Source organism: Rhododendron vialii, chromosome 7a (genome assembly GCF_030253575.1).
Source record: "Rhododendron vialii isolate Sample 1 chromosome 7a, ASM3025357v1".
Taxonomy (NCBI): Eukaryota; Viridiplantae; Streptophyta; class Magnoliopsida; order Ericales; family Ericaceae; genus Rhododendron; species Rhododendron vialii.
The window spans coordinates 7,814,969-7,828,075 of record NC_080563.1 but is presented as its reverse complement, the minus strand read 5'-3'; the positions used below and the strand labels follow the sequence as shown (position 1 = coordinate 7,828,075).

The 13,107-nt window shown below is 37.2% G+C and overlaps 2 protein-coding genes across 4 annotated transcripts; one reads left to right on the top strand and one right to left on the bottom strand.

The window, feature by feature from the left end:
* The first annotated feature begins 3,729 nt into the window (after positions 1 to 3,729).
* Positions 3,730 to 6,931, top strand: LOC131334747 (annexin D3-like). Its single transcript, XM_058369969.1, has 6 exons — positions 3,730 to 4,001; positions 4,296 to 4,441; positions 5,099 to 5,326; positions 5,974 to 6,186; positions 6,282 to 6,371; positions 6,600 to 6,931. The coding sequence occupies exons 1-6, from the start codon at positions 3,926 to 3,928 to the stop codon at positions 6,801 to 6,803; spliced, it is 957 nt and encodes a 318-aa protein (XP_058225952.1). The 5' UTR covers positions 3,730 to 3,925; the 3' UTR covers positions 6,804 to 6,931.
* An 879-nt stretch (positions 6,932 to 7,810) lies between these two features.
* LOC131334745 (uncharacterized) lies at positions 7,811 to 13,080 on the bottom strand. 3 transcript variants are annotated; one of them, XM_058369965.1, is made up of 11 exons: positions 12,942 to 13,080; positions 12,449 to 12,832; positions 12,118 to 12,332; positions 11,238 to 11,555; positions 10,908 to 11,118; positions 9,998 to 10,090; positions 9,824 to 9,915; positions 9,504 to 9,621; positions 9,250 to 9,335; positions 8,531 to 8,582; positions 7,811 to 8,423 (listed from the first exon to the last, which is right to left on the bottom strand). In XM_058369965.1, exons 1-11 carry the CDS (start codon positions 12,948 to 12,950, stop codon positions 7,911 to 7,913), a joined length of 2,091 nt encoding a protein of 696 aa, XP_058225948.1. In that variant the 5' UTR covers positions 12,951 to 13,080; the 3' UTR covers positions 7,811 to 7,910. The 3 variants fall into 3 exon arrangements, with proteins under 3 accessions (XP_058225948.1, XP_058225949.1, XP_058225950.1); XM_058369966.1 differs by having other exon boundaries at positions 10,908 to 11,109; XM_058369967.1 differs by having other exon boundaries at positions 12,449 to 12,732; positions 12,942 to 13,038.
* Between the last annotated feature and the right edge of the window lie 27 nt (positions 13,081 to 13,107).

Genomic DNA, 13,107 nt, shown 5'->3' with positions numbered 1-13,107 from the left:
AATTATGACTTTTACATAAATATTTTGAGAAATATCCAAAGAAAATCTCAAAAAGTTGGTTTTTTGATTTTTTTTTTCTTGCATATTTTCCAAAATACTTGTGTAAAAGTCATAATTTTTTACTTTTTCGATTCCTCTCGACCTTACTCAACCGTATTTTTCAAAAATTAGGCATAAAACTAACATACACAAAAAATAAAAATAAAAAAATAAGGACAAAACCAAAAAACTGTGTTAGCATAAATTAATCATTAACTTGAACACCCTAGCAAAGCACAAGCCCGCACGCCTCAAACGTGCAACCTGCTAAACCCAAATTCTTTATTAATTAGTGAAGTAATTTTAACCACCTCCAAGGAGCACCACCCAAATCTGGTTGAGCTTCGTTAATTCCGTTTATTGGTCTCAGTAAATGTGCACATGGGTACGTTGTGCTTAATAATTGGTCTATTTTGGCTTAATAATTCTTCTCGAGGATTAACTTTTTGCTTTTATGTAAAAGAAATTGTATTTTTTAGTTTTACGTTAGTAATTTTTTTAGATTTTAGTTCGTCTCGATGAGAGAGACCTAAAAAAAAGTTATGAAAGACAAAAATAATTCAAAATAGACTGATTTTTGAATTAACTATTTCTCAATTAAAAAGTAGTTTTGAACATAAATTTTATTTTCTTAGATTCCTCTCGTTGAAATAAATTAATAATCCATAAAAATTAATGCAAAGTTAACAAAATGTGGGGAAAAATTGAATAAAGATTAAAAAAAAAAAAAAATCCTCCAGAACTATTAAGCCAAAATTACCCGAGATCTTATTAGTATATATGACGTGAAATAAGTCATGATTTCGTTTATTTTTTATTCATGTTATTATCCACTACTTTCATATGTCACATTATCAATTATGTTGTTCACACCAATTTAATCAATCTTGAAAATGACAAAGACATTTATGAAAGGAAAACGATAACAAAACCACGGCTTCATCAATAAAGTTATATAGACAGTTGTCACTCAAGATAAGGTTTTAATTCCTTTTTGCCTGTAAAGTAATGTTAATTATTATACATGATAAAATCATTTTGCTGCCGGGAGCCTTTTTCAGCTTAGGACTGGGAGTCTCGGACACATGCATGAATCACGAGGAGAAGAGAGGATATGCCCTACCTTTCATACTGTATTCGCTCAAAACTAATTCGGTCGGCAAGCGATCCATTAAGAGTTATAAGAACGAGACATTATATCAGTTGGATTTGAGTCCGAAATAAATAAACTAAACTCGTAAATAACATTTCAAGATATAGCTTACAGTAAGGAATAAACAAGCAAAGAAAGACTCCCTGTGAAAAGAAAACAACAATATTAATTCTTGCATATATACAGTAAAAATTTCACCCATGCTTCTAAGCATCTCCAACGCACCTCCAAAATTCGCTCCTAATCCATTTTTGTGTGCCAAGGATTTGCTAATTTGGGAATGGGAGAGTACTATCTACCTTAGGTGCCTCTGTGGAGAGTTCATTAGAACACTAAAATGAAGAATTATTTACTAACCTCTTGAACATGTCACCTAGGAGCCTAAGTACTATGAGCCATTTTAGGAGCCCACTCGAGATGGTTGAGACTGCAGAAAGATAACTAACTAACTAAGCTAGCTAGTCCTAATTGGAGGCGTTTAGGCCTGTCAATGGACCGAATCCGATCCAATCTGAAAAATCCAATCCGAATCCGATAATCTAAATCCGGTCATTCAAATACGGATCGGATCGGATCGGATTAAATCTGTTATCAATCCGAATCTGAACTTTCTTTTTTTAATTTTTTAATTTTGTTTAAAAAAAAGGTAAATTTTTTATTTTGAAAAAAATATGTTTAAGAAGTTGTATTTTAATTTTAATTTTTTTTAAAAAAATTTTCGGAAATTTTTTTTTTTTTGAAAAATATATATATTTTTGCTAAAATTTTTGAAGTAAAAAAGTTTTCGGATCGGATTCGGATTTTCGGATCGAATCCGAATTTTTCGGATAGGATCCGGATTACCACTGTCGGATTCGAGCCTTATCGGATTCGGATCTATCGGATTCGGCCCATTGACAGGCGTAGAGGTGTCAATTGCATTTACCCAATATTCATTTCTGAGAGGTGAGATTCATTAATCTTAGGTACATCTCAACATCTTTGATTGATTAATTTTAGAGGCCAAGACAGATAGATGTTCTTAAAAAAATCAAAATTTAACACACAATCACGACCACATAATTGACTTGTTTTATTTTAACTAGGTTTTAAAATCTAATTTCGAAAACCATCCATCCATTTTCGGAATCAATGTGGTGGGCGCGGGATGGACAACAAATTATTTAAATTGATTATCAACTCTTATCTACTATAGAATTCTCTATGACAATGAAAGCGTGAGTTGGACAGGACAGACGCAATTTCCTTTCTCTCTCCTTTTTTTTTTTAATAAGGAAAGAATATTAATCAATTTTTTTTCCTTCTATTAAAGTTGTCTTCGTTTAGGTGAGTGGGAGGCACGAACTAAAAAAAAATCCTATGAAGCATTACATTCTGTAAAGGGTAATTGGGCCATGCCTCACCATTAACTTCAGGGTTGTGGAGTTGGTCGAGATGCACACAAGCGCGCAAGCTGACTCAAACATTGAATTGTTAAAAAAAGAGTGTGTAAATGTAGCTTTTTCCTAGTGTGTTTATTGGGGCCATAATAATTGCTACTATTACTGTTATAAACACACTCATAACGCCCTTTGGAAGAATAATTTTCCCCTTTGCCAATTTAGTGCGAAAGTTAAATGGTGCCATTAACTTTGTGAGGCTCAAAGGTAAGTAGCACAGGAATTGAAAAGTAAATGACAGTTTGGCCAATATGTGGACCTTGTATGCAATTAATGAAAAGCCAATGGGACTGATACAATTTTGCCAAAGTATAGGGGCATTGACACAAAAACAGCACAAGATTATTAAGAAATCCGAAGAAACTTCAAAAGGGTATCAGTCAGGTTACGTTGGGAATCCCAAGGGAGGAATGGGAATGTTGGTAAAGAGTGATTCTCTCTCCTTCATAATGTCTGGCCTCAAGAATAGATAATCATCACCAGCCACTCAAACTGGTAGAAAGGAAAAAGAAAGGAAAAAACAAAAATACATAGAGGGATTAAAGAAAAATAACATGTGAAACCTTTGTGTTTATGTGTTTCCCTCTCAAGAGAAATGTGTTCCGAAGATATATTAATCGGTATCTGATGTACATGATTTTCTACGTGATTAATATAATATTTTCAATGAGCTCTGCAAAATATACAATTTTGATCATTAAAATAGACTCAACACGAGCAAACAACACACGACGATAAGAAAATGCAAGTATTAAATTAAATAAAACGAGACATGAATCCACAAGTCTAGCTGATAGCCTCATTAAGGGGATAAATAAATAAACAATCTTTAGTTTAGACTAACCTTTTATTTGTAAGTATATATAAGAGTGGTTAAGTGAGTTAATCTCAATTGGTTGGTTTAGTAATCTTTTCACAATCATATTTTTGAAATGCCAAATCTTTTCTTCTTTTTTATGAGAAGTGACAAACCATTTCTTAATCACATCTTTTCTTGATCACATGTTTTTTGCTCCTTTCTCTTTCATAGAATCAAAGAATTTTACTTAGGGATTTGGATGGCAACTGAAAGTGGGATTAGGGTATTATGGTCTATTCAAAAGATTGGTTACACAATTCTTCCATTGTAGCCATGACACACCAATTTATGAGGAGGGAAAACTCCGAAGTCTGAACCATAACGATTTCATAACAACATCAAAAAAATAGCAGAAACGCATTTGTTAGTCACAGACAAACATTCTTAGGCTCTGTTTGTCTGGGATTTCCTGGGAGAAAATCGAATAGAAAACTCATGGCCACCCTCAGAGTACCGGACGTTGTTCCTCCTCCATCTGAAGACTGTGAGAGACTCAAGGAAGCTTTCAAAGGTCGTTTCTCTCTCTGTGTGTGTGGACACACCTTTCTTCTCTTTCTGGGTTTCGATTATGTTTCTGCTTTGATTTCCTCTAATTGAAGTTGGAATGTGACCATCTTTCTTGCATGTTACTTGATTTTCTGGTCTGCTATTTCATTGATTTTAAGTTTTGGGATTTGGGTCATGGATGGATTTGTACATGTATATATTAATGTTAATGTAATGAGCATGTGTCTGTATCTATATATGAAGAAATGTGTGTTTCTTGAAAAGTTCTTGAAATTCTTTTTTGGGCTATAATGGTTAGGGTGGGGAACTGACGAGAAAGCAATCATATGGGTATTGGGGCATAGAAATGCAAGCCAAAGGAAGAAAATCAGAGAAACGTATCAGCAGCTTTTCAATGAATCCCTCATAGATCAACTCCAATCTGAACTCTCCGGCGATTTCGGGGTATATTTTCTTTCATCCTGTTATTCTAATTCATTGTTCTTTTTTGCCTTCTGTTTTGTTAGGTGTTCTCCATTTTTCTACAGCTTTAGTAAACAATTGAGCCCTACATCTTGCGTTTGGTCACATTTTGTTGTTTCAACTCCTAGTTTTGTTCTAGCCAGCTTAGTATCAGAATAAAAGACCTAGTCTTTCTTGTTTTCCCTTCCCCATGTTTGGATTTATTTAGTGCATCTGTTTTTAGAACTGCTCTTTTTCCGATGAAGTACATCGAGAGAGATGCTGAATTTGTGGATGAGACTAGTGATCAGCTCGACAGTGATATTTAAAGTAGTTGAATTCAATCGATCTGTCAAATACCATACTTTAAACTGGTTCGGAAAGTCCTAAATAGTGTTTGATTTTTTCGTACTTGGAACTTAGTTATGAATCAATGATCTAGGTGCATGTTGGTAAGAGGAGCCATGCATGTATAGTCTCTCCAACGTTTGAACCAATAGGTTTCTCTTGCTCCCTTTTCCCAACTTAATTAGGATAAGCAGATGATTCCCTAGCTTTGCATTGAAGAAACCATCCATAGTCTTGAATTAGAGACGACATATTGTATTTTAACCACAGTTTCATTGAATTTTGTTCAATATATGTTTTGACGAGTAACAGAAAGCAGTGATCCTGTGGACATACGATCCTCCTGAGAGGGACGCGAGGTTGGCTAATGAGGCCCTGAAATCAAGAAAGAAGAGCATCACACAACTTCAAATAATAGTCGAAATAGCATGTGCTAATACTCCTCACCATCTCATGGCAGTAAGGCAGGCCTACTGTTCTCTCTTTGAATGCTCGCTTGAAGAAGACATTGTATCCAACGTCCCCCTACCTGTTAGAAAGGTAAAAATCAGTCACTAATGACCTACAGCATCAACAGTTAAGGTTATACCTGCCTGTTTTTACTTTTCTCAAGGGCATCTTTGTTTCTAACAGCCTTAAGTTTTAAGGGTTCTAAAAGGTCACAGCTGATTTAGAAATTGTACGTTCGAGAACTCGAACCTCTCAAGATTTTCACTACAAATAAGATATGCTCATTGAAATTTGATAATCTTTTGAACAAATACTATTTAGTTGGTTATATCCATGTACTAAATGGCGTGTGGCTAGATTCAACCTTTATAATTGATAACGATTGCGTCAATTTACTGCCAAGGGATGCTGAGGAACTATTTAGTAGTTTAAAGATTTCATTTTAAAACATCTTAGAGATATCCAATCCTGTAACCTATCTTTCCCCTACCTTATGTTTTCTCTCTACAGATGCAAGATCCAAACACGGGCTTCTGAACAATTTCCTTGTCCATGTAGGTCTTAGAGCCTTGGTGGTATAACCTGGCACACCTTATCAAATACCTAGCTACTTTAAATCTGTAACCATGGCGTTTAGGATGACTTGAGATTTGTCGAATGTTGTAATTATGCAGATTCAAATATAGTTTTTGGTGTAATAGAACTTCCAGTTCAATTGTAGCTTGGATATTGCACAGGTTCTACTCGGTTTAGTGAGCTCCTACCGATATGACAAAGAACTGGTGGATATGAACGTAGCAAACGTAGAGGCGGCTAAGCTACATGATGCCATTGAAAAGAAGCGTCTAGATCATGATGATGTTGTGTGGATACTTAGCACTAGGAATATTTCTCAGCTCAAAGCAACTTTTGAGTGCTACCAACAAAAATATGAAAGTACCATCTACCAGGTTTGGCTATGGTAGCAAGTTAGCTGTTTTATTTGTTTTTAATAGTTTTTCCCTAATTTTTTTTCTTGATTTGTTTAAACGAATCTCTTGACCAGGACATTAACAGTTGTGGAAGTGACATTTTGGTGTCTGTGTTGAGGATCGTAATTTGGTGCATAGACTCCCCTGAAAAACACTTCGCTGAGGTAGTTGGAAATACCACACTATTTTACAATCGGCTTTCTTTTTACATTTTTGGTAGCTGTTTCCTACAACTTCACCTTTTACAACTGATTGACTGGAAATTTCGCAAGAAATGTTCTCCTTTCCTTGAAGTACTATTTATTTTCAACGATTTCAGTCCGGCCTGTAGACACTGGACTAATATCAAGTATATTCCCGAAAATTTTAATTTCTTTTTGAAACATTACCAGGTTATTAGAGCTTCAATTGTTGGGTTTGGAACTGATGAGGACTCCCTAACAAGAGCTATTATAGCTCGAGCTGAAATCGACATGATGAAAATCAGAGCAGAATATTTGAATGCGAACAAGACTAGCCTCGATGATGCAGTTATTGGCGACACTTCTGGGTACTACTTGGACTTTTTGATGACCTTGCTTGGAGCTAGAATGTGACGCGCACTCCTTCATGAACTTTGCTTCAACTGTGAGCTCAGATTGATTTCATTTGTCCCTTTTATTTATATTGTCCCTGTGTGCAGCAAAATATTAACGACTTGAAACCCAAAAAAAAAAAAAACAAAGAGTACTCGTGGTATTGGTTTCTTGTACAGAATTTTCCAAGCAATTGTTTGGACTATGCCATCAACCTTTGGATAACTTGGTGAGTGTCTGCTTTTTAACCTAGTTTGAACATGGAATATCATGGGCCATTCCCCATGGGAAAGCTAAATCTTGAGAGCCATGGTGCTCAGAATGTTTGTCTGAAACACTGATTTTCCTTTTCCTGTTGTTGTTTGGTTTGGTTTAAGCGTTGGGAGTGTTTTCCCATGTTTTCTTTGCTTCTCTGTATATTTCTTTTCTGATTGTTGTAGGATTCTCAAGGCTATACCCTTGGTCCATGTTCTTGGTTTGTTCGTCTTAATGGATCACCTTACCAAAAAAAAAAAAAACCTAGTGCTCTCCTTGACATGCCTTGTTCCAAAGAGGAAGGTGCGCCGTCAGCTGCTTTGTTCAATTTTAGTAACCCATTCACCGTGTACATCCTCTCTCTTTTTTACGGGATGGAGAGATTGTTCGGTTGCTGTTTTTATGGTTCGTTTTGGGGGCTATCTGTGAGTTATACATACCCGTGGTTTTGTAGCTCTGTGTATTTTGTGCAAGGTTCACACCCTTTCGCATTTCATTTGTAAGAGTGCAGAAAAAACAAAAAGAAGAGTAATGATCAAGCCATTTTCAATTTTGTGCCTCAGGCTTGTTTCCATGCTAGGGACCAACTCTTTTCATACCACATCTTAGTGGCGAATCCTGTTCGCGCTACATAGAAATTAGGAGTTTTTTTTTTTTTTTTTGATCTGCGAAATTAGGAGATATTTCAGCAGCTACTTCTTCCAGGACTCGTGTTAAATTTCCATCAGATATAAAGTAAGAAAAATAACTGAGAAGGCTAATGAAGCGTATGCTAGTTTGAAGAAAACACATTTCAAACTATTTCACAATATTTGTCCCGAATCGGGATACAACAGAAAAAATATATACACTAACACAAGACTATCCCTTCTATTATATGCTATCCAAACTGTTAGTGATGGCTTCAAAAATGAGGGAGGCCAATTTCTCATCACCGGTGCTAATAACAGTTCTTGTAGCATTGATATTGATCAGTGCCCTGTTTGGGCCAACAACATGTACACCATATTCTGTTTCGGTACCATTTGTTTCCTCTTCAACTCGCGCATTGATTCCCATCTTCTGCAATGATGCCACAAGACTTTGCAAATTAACCGAACCCCAGTGCATCAATAGCCCACTCTGCGAAGAGACTATTTGCTCATTTCCAGGGAGTAACCGATTTATTCCATTCTCCACAGAGAGCTCTCCCTTCAGTCTGGCTATATGGATGTTTTCATCAGTCAACTTTGTCCAGTTGAGCTGGGAAGCCAAATCTGTTGAAATGTCCAGCTCTGGGGTGAGATTCAACCTTGGAATTCGCAGTGTTTCATTTTCAGAGTACTGAATAAATGAGATTGAACTTGTACTTGAACCACCAAAATGCTGCCTCAAATTTTCAGGGAACTGGATTAAGCAGAAAACTAAAATTAGAGCGTCTTAAATGAAAATAATAGACAGCAGAGGAGAGAATATCCCATTAAGCATCATGTGATTCAAAATTAGCTTCTTACCAAAACAACTTTTGGGTGCAGCATCTTCAGCAAAGGTTGAACTTTCTCCAGCCTACAAAACAAAAGATGTAAAATATAAACTAGAGTTGATGATTGATCCACAAAACTTAGTAGAATAGTTGAATTCTGTAGCCTTAATACCAAAATTCGCGGTAAACCTGAAAAAGGAACAGTTACAAGTTCATCCAAACATCTTGATGTAAGTGTCAACTTTTCTCTTTTCCATCTTGAGGTAAAAGTTTCTAACCACCAAAAAGGACCGAGTTCCAAATACCAACAGGTCCATCTAATTTGAGGAGTTCCTCCCAAGTAAAATACAATACCTATATGTGCATAAAATACTGGAGTAACAAAACTGGAACATAATATGTCACCATCCAAACCTTGGTAAAGGTTTAAAAAGGACCGAGTTCCAACTACCGACAGGTCCATCTAATTTGAGGAGTTCCTCCCAAGTAAAATACAATACCTATATGCACATAAAATACTGGAGTAACACAACTGGAACATAATATGTCACCATCCAAACCTTTCAATAACTACACACCTTGGTGGCACTTTGTGACTACTGACTGCCATATTCTAAACTAGACATAATATCTGCCAAAAAAAAGGTGGTGCAAGGGCCTCCTAATAACATTCAACATCTAGATAGCCAACATACATTTATTTTTTCACTTATTGAGAGAGAGAGAGAGAGAAAGAGAGAGAATACCTACTTCATTCCTGAAAGAAATGAACACTGAAGGATTTTCATGGCCATTGGCTTGAAAGGTAACAGAGCCAAATCAGCATCAACCCCTTTCTGCAGATTGTACATAGCCATGTTATTATTTACTAAAAGCATTCCCAATTGTATAACACTAATATTTGATCGCAGAAGTCAAAACAATAAGATGTCATGCTGCCAGGTAATACTACTGGAAATGTACTTCAGAAGGCAGAATGTAAAATTGCTACAATAGGTGGGTACCTCCATGACAAGCAAAGAATTTGGATCCCCACACCAACGGCGAAGCAAGTGAACACAAGGTCCAAGCCGCAGACTCCAGTGAGAAGAGAATACAATGCATGGTTCCTGCCAGATTTTTCTGCGCAGAGAGACATCACTATAAAAAATCCATATGGAAAACAACAAAAGAACAATGACATTATAAGTTAAATCACCACCATCAGTGCTAGGTTTTTAGCTGATTATCAGAGGTAGATTGTATAAAAGTTCTTGGAGGAAAAAATCAGACAGCCATGCATGTAATAAATCCTCTTACATCTAATAGGAATGCAGTATCTTACAGTAATGTCTCGGAATGAAGTGCAGGAAACAAATGAAGCTTCTTTCCTTTAATCAGGTCTACATGTCCAAACAATGGTTCGCCAGAGTACAGCTGCAAGACCAACCAAAAAAGAGAGTATGATAGCTTTCTTAAGTTCTCTCCATAACATTACGCTCTCTCCAAAAACACACACCTTTTCTTGCCGCTGCTTACACAACCACTCCGGTATGACATTGGAGAATGCCAATAATTCTTCTGCTACAGAGGAGATAACGAATATGGGGACCTGCAGCAGGATCAATTTAATTAGATTTTGAATAAAGTAAATGCCCTGTAGATTAGGAGAAACCAATGGTCAAATTGACTTTCTGTCGGTCCTTTTCAAGCACAATTTACTGTTAGAAAACCTAAATCAAGCACAATTTACCGTTCAAATCCACAATAGCCCGAATGATAGCATAACTACTGCTCAAGTTTCCTAGGCATAATGGTACCATACTACTACCCTGTAGGTAATTGATATCAGCCATGGGGACATGCCAATAGATATCTAGGTAATTGATATAGCAGGCAGGGTCAAGCAACCAAGGTAGAAGCAAAAGATTATCTGCCATTGTGATTCGTAAATTCCTGATTTTTGCAGCAGGATCAATTTAATTAGATTTTGAATAAAGTAAATGCCCTGCAGATTAGGAGAAACCAATGGTCAAATTGACTTTCTGTTGGTCCTTTTCATGCACAATTTACCATTAGAAAACCTAAATCAAGCACAATTTACCGTTCAAATCCACAATAGCCCGAATGATAGCATAACTACCGCTCAAGTTTCCTAGGCATAATGGTACCATACTACTACCCTGTAGGTAATTGATATCAGCCATGGGGACATGCCAATAGATATCTAGGTAATTGATATAGCTGGCAGGGTCAAGCAACCAAGGTAGAAGCAAAAGATTATCTGCCATTGTGGTTCGCAAATTCCTGATTTCACTTTCAAGGATCGATTCTTACAAGGTGGAAAAACAAAAATACTACCTCACATAATGACAGTGAAGATTGCAGAATCATGTATAGTTTCAATAAGAAATCTGACGGTAACATACCTTCAGATTTAATGACTCTAAGGCACAGGAAATGCATTCCAAAAGCTGCAGTACAATGCCCAGTCGTCCAATGGGAACAAGGACCGAACCTCCAACCTTCACAGAATCTATGATGCAGGAGGATATAAAAGCTAATTTCTCCATCTCTTCGAAACTATCATCTGTGTTGAGCAACGACTCGGTAGTCATATGTTGGGTATCACTGCCATCACTGTACAAGTAGTTTGAAGGGAAAACACTGTATCAAAATCTTAACACTTTTACTCAGCAAGCTTAAATACTATTGCACTTGATTAGATACATGTTCAAAAGTGCAGAAAGTGACAGTACCTGATAGATGATAAATTGTTCGCAGCAGTCATAACACCATTCTCAGTATCTTCGTAGACATCAAGTGAGAAGTCAGAAAATAAAATCAGATCATATCCTTGAAGAGCATGGTAGTCGAAGTTCATTGCATGAGAAGTAACAAAGATGGAACTGGAAAGACACACAACACTATTTTTTGGACCCCGTATAGTCCAATTACATGAGCCAATTTCAAGACCAGAGCTGAATGCTTTCAAGATAAATGCACCATTGTAGCAGGTTTCTTCAGCATATTTAAGAGTCTGAACTTTCTGCATGCAATCCTTCATATCAGCTGCACTGAGAAGCACCCTTCATTACATCTTCATTACCCACAAAATCACCACGGGGAAACTGCTAAACGAGAATAGAATGCGTACGAAAAAGGAGGACCTGGCCCGGCACATTGTGTAGGCATCAGTCAGATGAGACATGTGGAGGTGAGGGTCTTCAGTCAAGTCATTCAGATTCCCATGTAAGAGCTAATGTTTTGTTGGAGGGAAGCATGACATGTGGAGGGGAGGGAAACATGGGTGACAAAGAGCTAAGCCAGCCTTTTCAAATTTGAATAGGGGCGGGGGAGTGAGAAAGCAAAATGGTATGAAACAGGCTGCATAGAGCCTGAGTTTAAAGGGAGCTATTTGGTTTGGGTCAAAGGGACAACTACTTGTGCCGAAAAGGTCCAGGGACCCTGAGGTAATACATAAAATGGCAAAAATGTTGTGACTTCGTCCAAGCCAGAAAATAACCTCAACTATGTGAAATTGATAGAAAGAACAGTATAAGCATGTCTAAAGAGCTGTGAACAAACTAACGAAAAAAATAGCCTTTAAACTAAGACTACCATATAAAGTATTATTACCTATACAAAGGCATCCAACCAGCGATCTCCGATCCGTCTTTACCAACAGCTATCTCTTTCAACGCTGATGGAAGCACTTCAAGCTCTTCCCACTTCATCCACTTAGGAAAACTAGATTCCTCAGGTCCATAAAACTGCCTAAAATCCACATTCATCAATATAAGATCCTCCATCATTAGCTGCCCAAGTCTTGCTGCTGCATCAGTGGCATATATCTGACACGATAATCAACCAAAACAATCAAATAAAATATAGCCAGTATGGGTAGCTTAAATTGAAACCACATAAGGCAGATTCCAAAATGTAAGGAACCTATTATATATGCCATCACCTTAGCGGAAAAACCTTTAGTGCGCGTTAGAAACGGTAATCCAAGCATACCCATAGGAGTTGAGATCAAGACAACATCAATGAAAGAGAGATCCCAAAGATGTAAGTTTGTTACAGTTTTGTAACAAGGCTCAGAGCATATCAAATCGTCTGAATCGAGGGTTTTATCCATCTTCTGCCTCTTTCGACCATCTTCGGTATCCAAAGACGTACGAGGTGAACAATCAGAATCCTCATCGAGCACAGCATTAGAACCAGTGGGAATCGGAGAGAAAATCGTGAGAGCTGAAAGGTCCAGTGGGCAATCAAGTAAGAACTGTAACCCGCCTACACTAACTATGTGGCAGGGCGGGCAATGATAGCCTCCACCTTTACTTAGACACGTCTGGAAAAATAAAATACAATCAAAATCCCAAGCAATATTAACGCGAGCACACACTCACACTGTCACACATGAGAGAGAGAGAGAGAGAGAGAGAGAGAGAGAGACTTACAAGCTTCATGCAGCAATCAAGAATGTAACCACTCAATGTAGAAACTGGAGATTGTTACATGGCGCAAGCTGTTCCACTCAAGCTTTCCATGCTAATTTAGACTAGCAACATCAATGCCATAAGTTTGTGAGAGAGAGAGTACCAGGGCTGTTTCGGAGCAGCAATG

What these genes read in the sequence shown, in the direction of transcription:
- LOC131334747 (XM_058369969.1), top strand. Translation starts at nt 3,926, where the DNA reads ATGGCCACCCTCAGAGTACCGGACGTTGTTCCTCCTCCATCTGAAGAC. An exon ending in ACTCAAGGAAGCTTTCAAAG is followed by an intron (nt 4,002 to 4,295) that starts GTCGTTTCTCTC and finishes TATAATGGTTAG; the next exon opens with GGTGGGGAACTGACGAGAAA. An exon ending in ATGAAAGTACCATCTACCAG is followed by an intron (nt 6,187 to 6,281) that starts GTTTGGCTATGG and finishes TCTCTTGACCAG; the next exon opens with GACATTAACAGTTGTGGAAG.
- LOC131334745 (XM_058369965.1), bottom strand. An exon ending in AACAATTTATCATCTATCAG is followed by an intron (nt 11,119 to 11,237) that starts GTACTGTCACTT and finishes CTACTTGTACAG; the next exon opens with TGATGGCAGTGATACCCAAC. An exon ending in TCATTTCTTTCAGGAATGAA is followed by an intron (nt 8,583 to 9,249) that starts GTAGGTATTCTC and finishes TTTGTTTTGTAG; the next exon opens with GCTGGAGAAAGTTCAACCTT.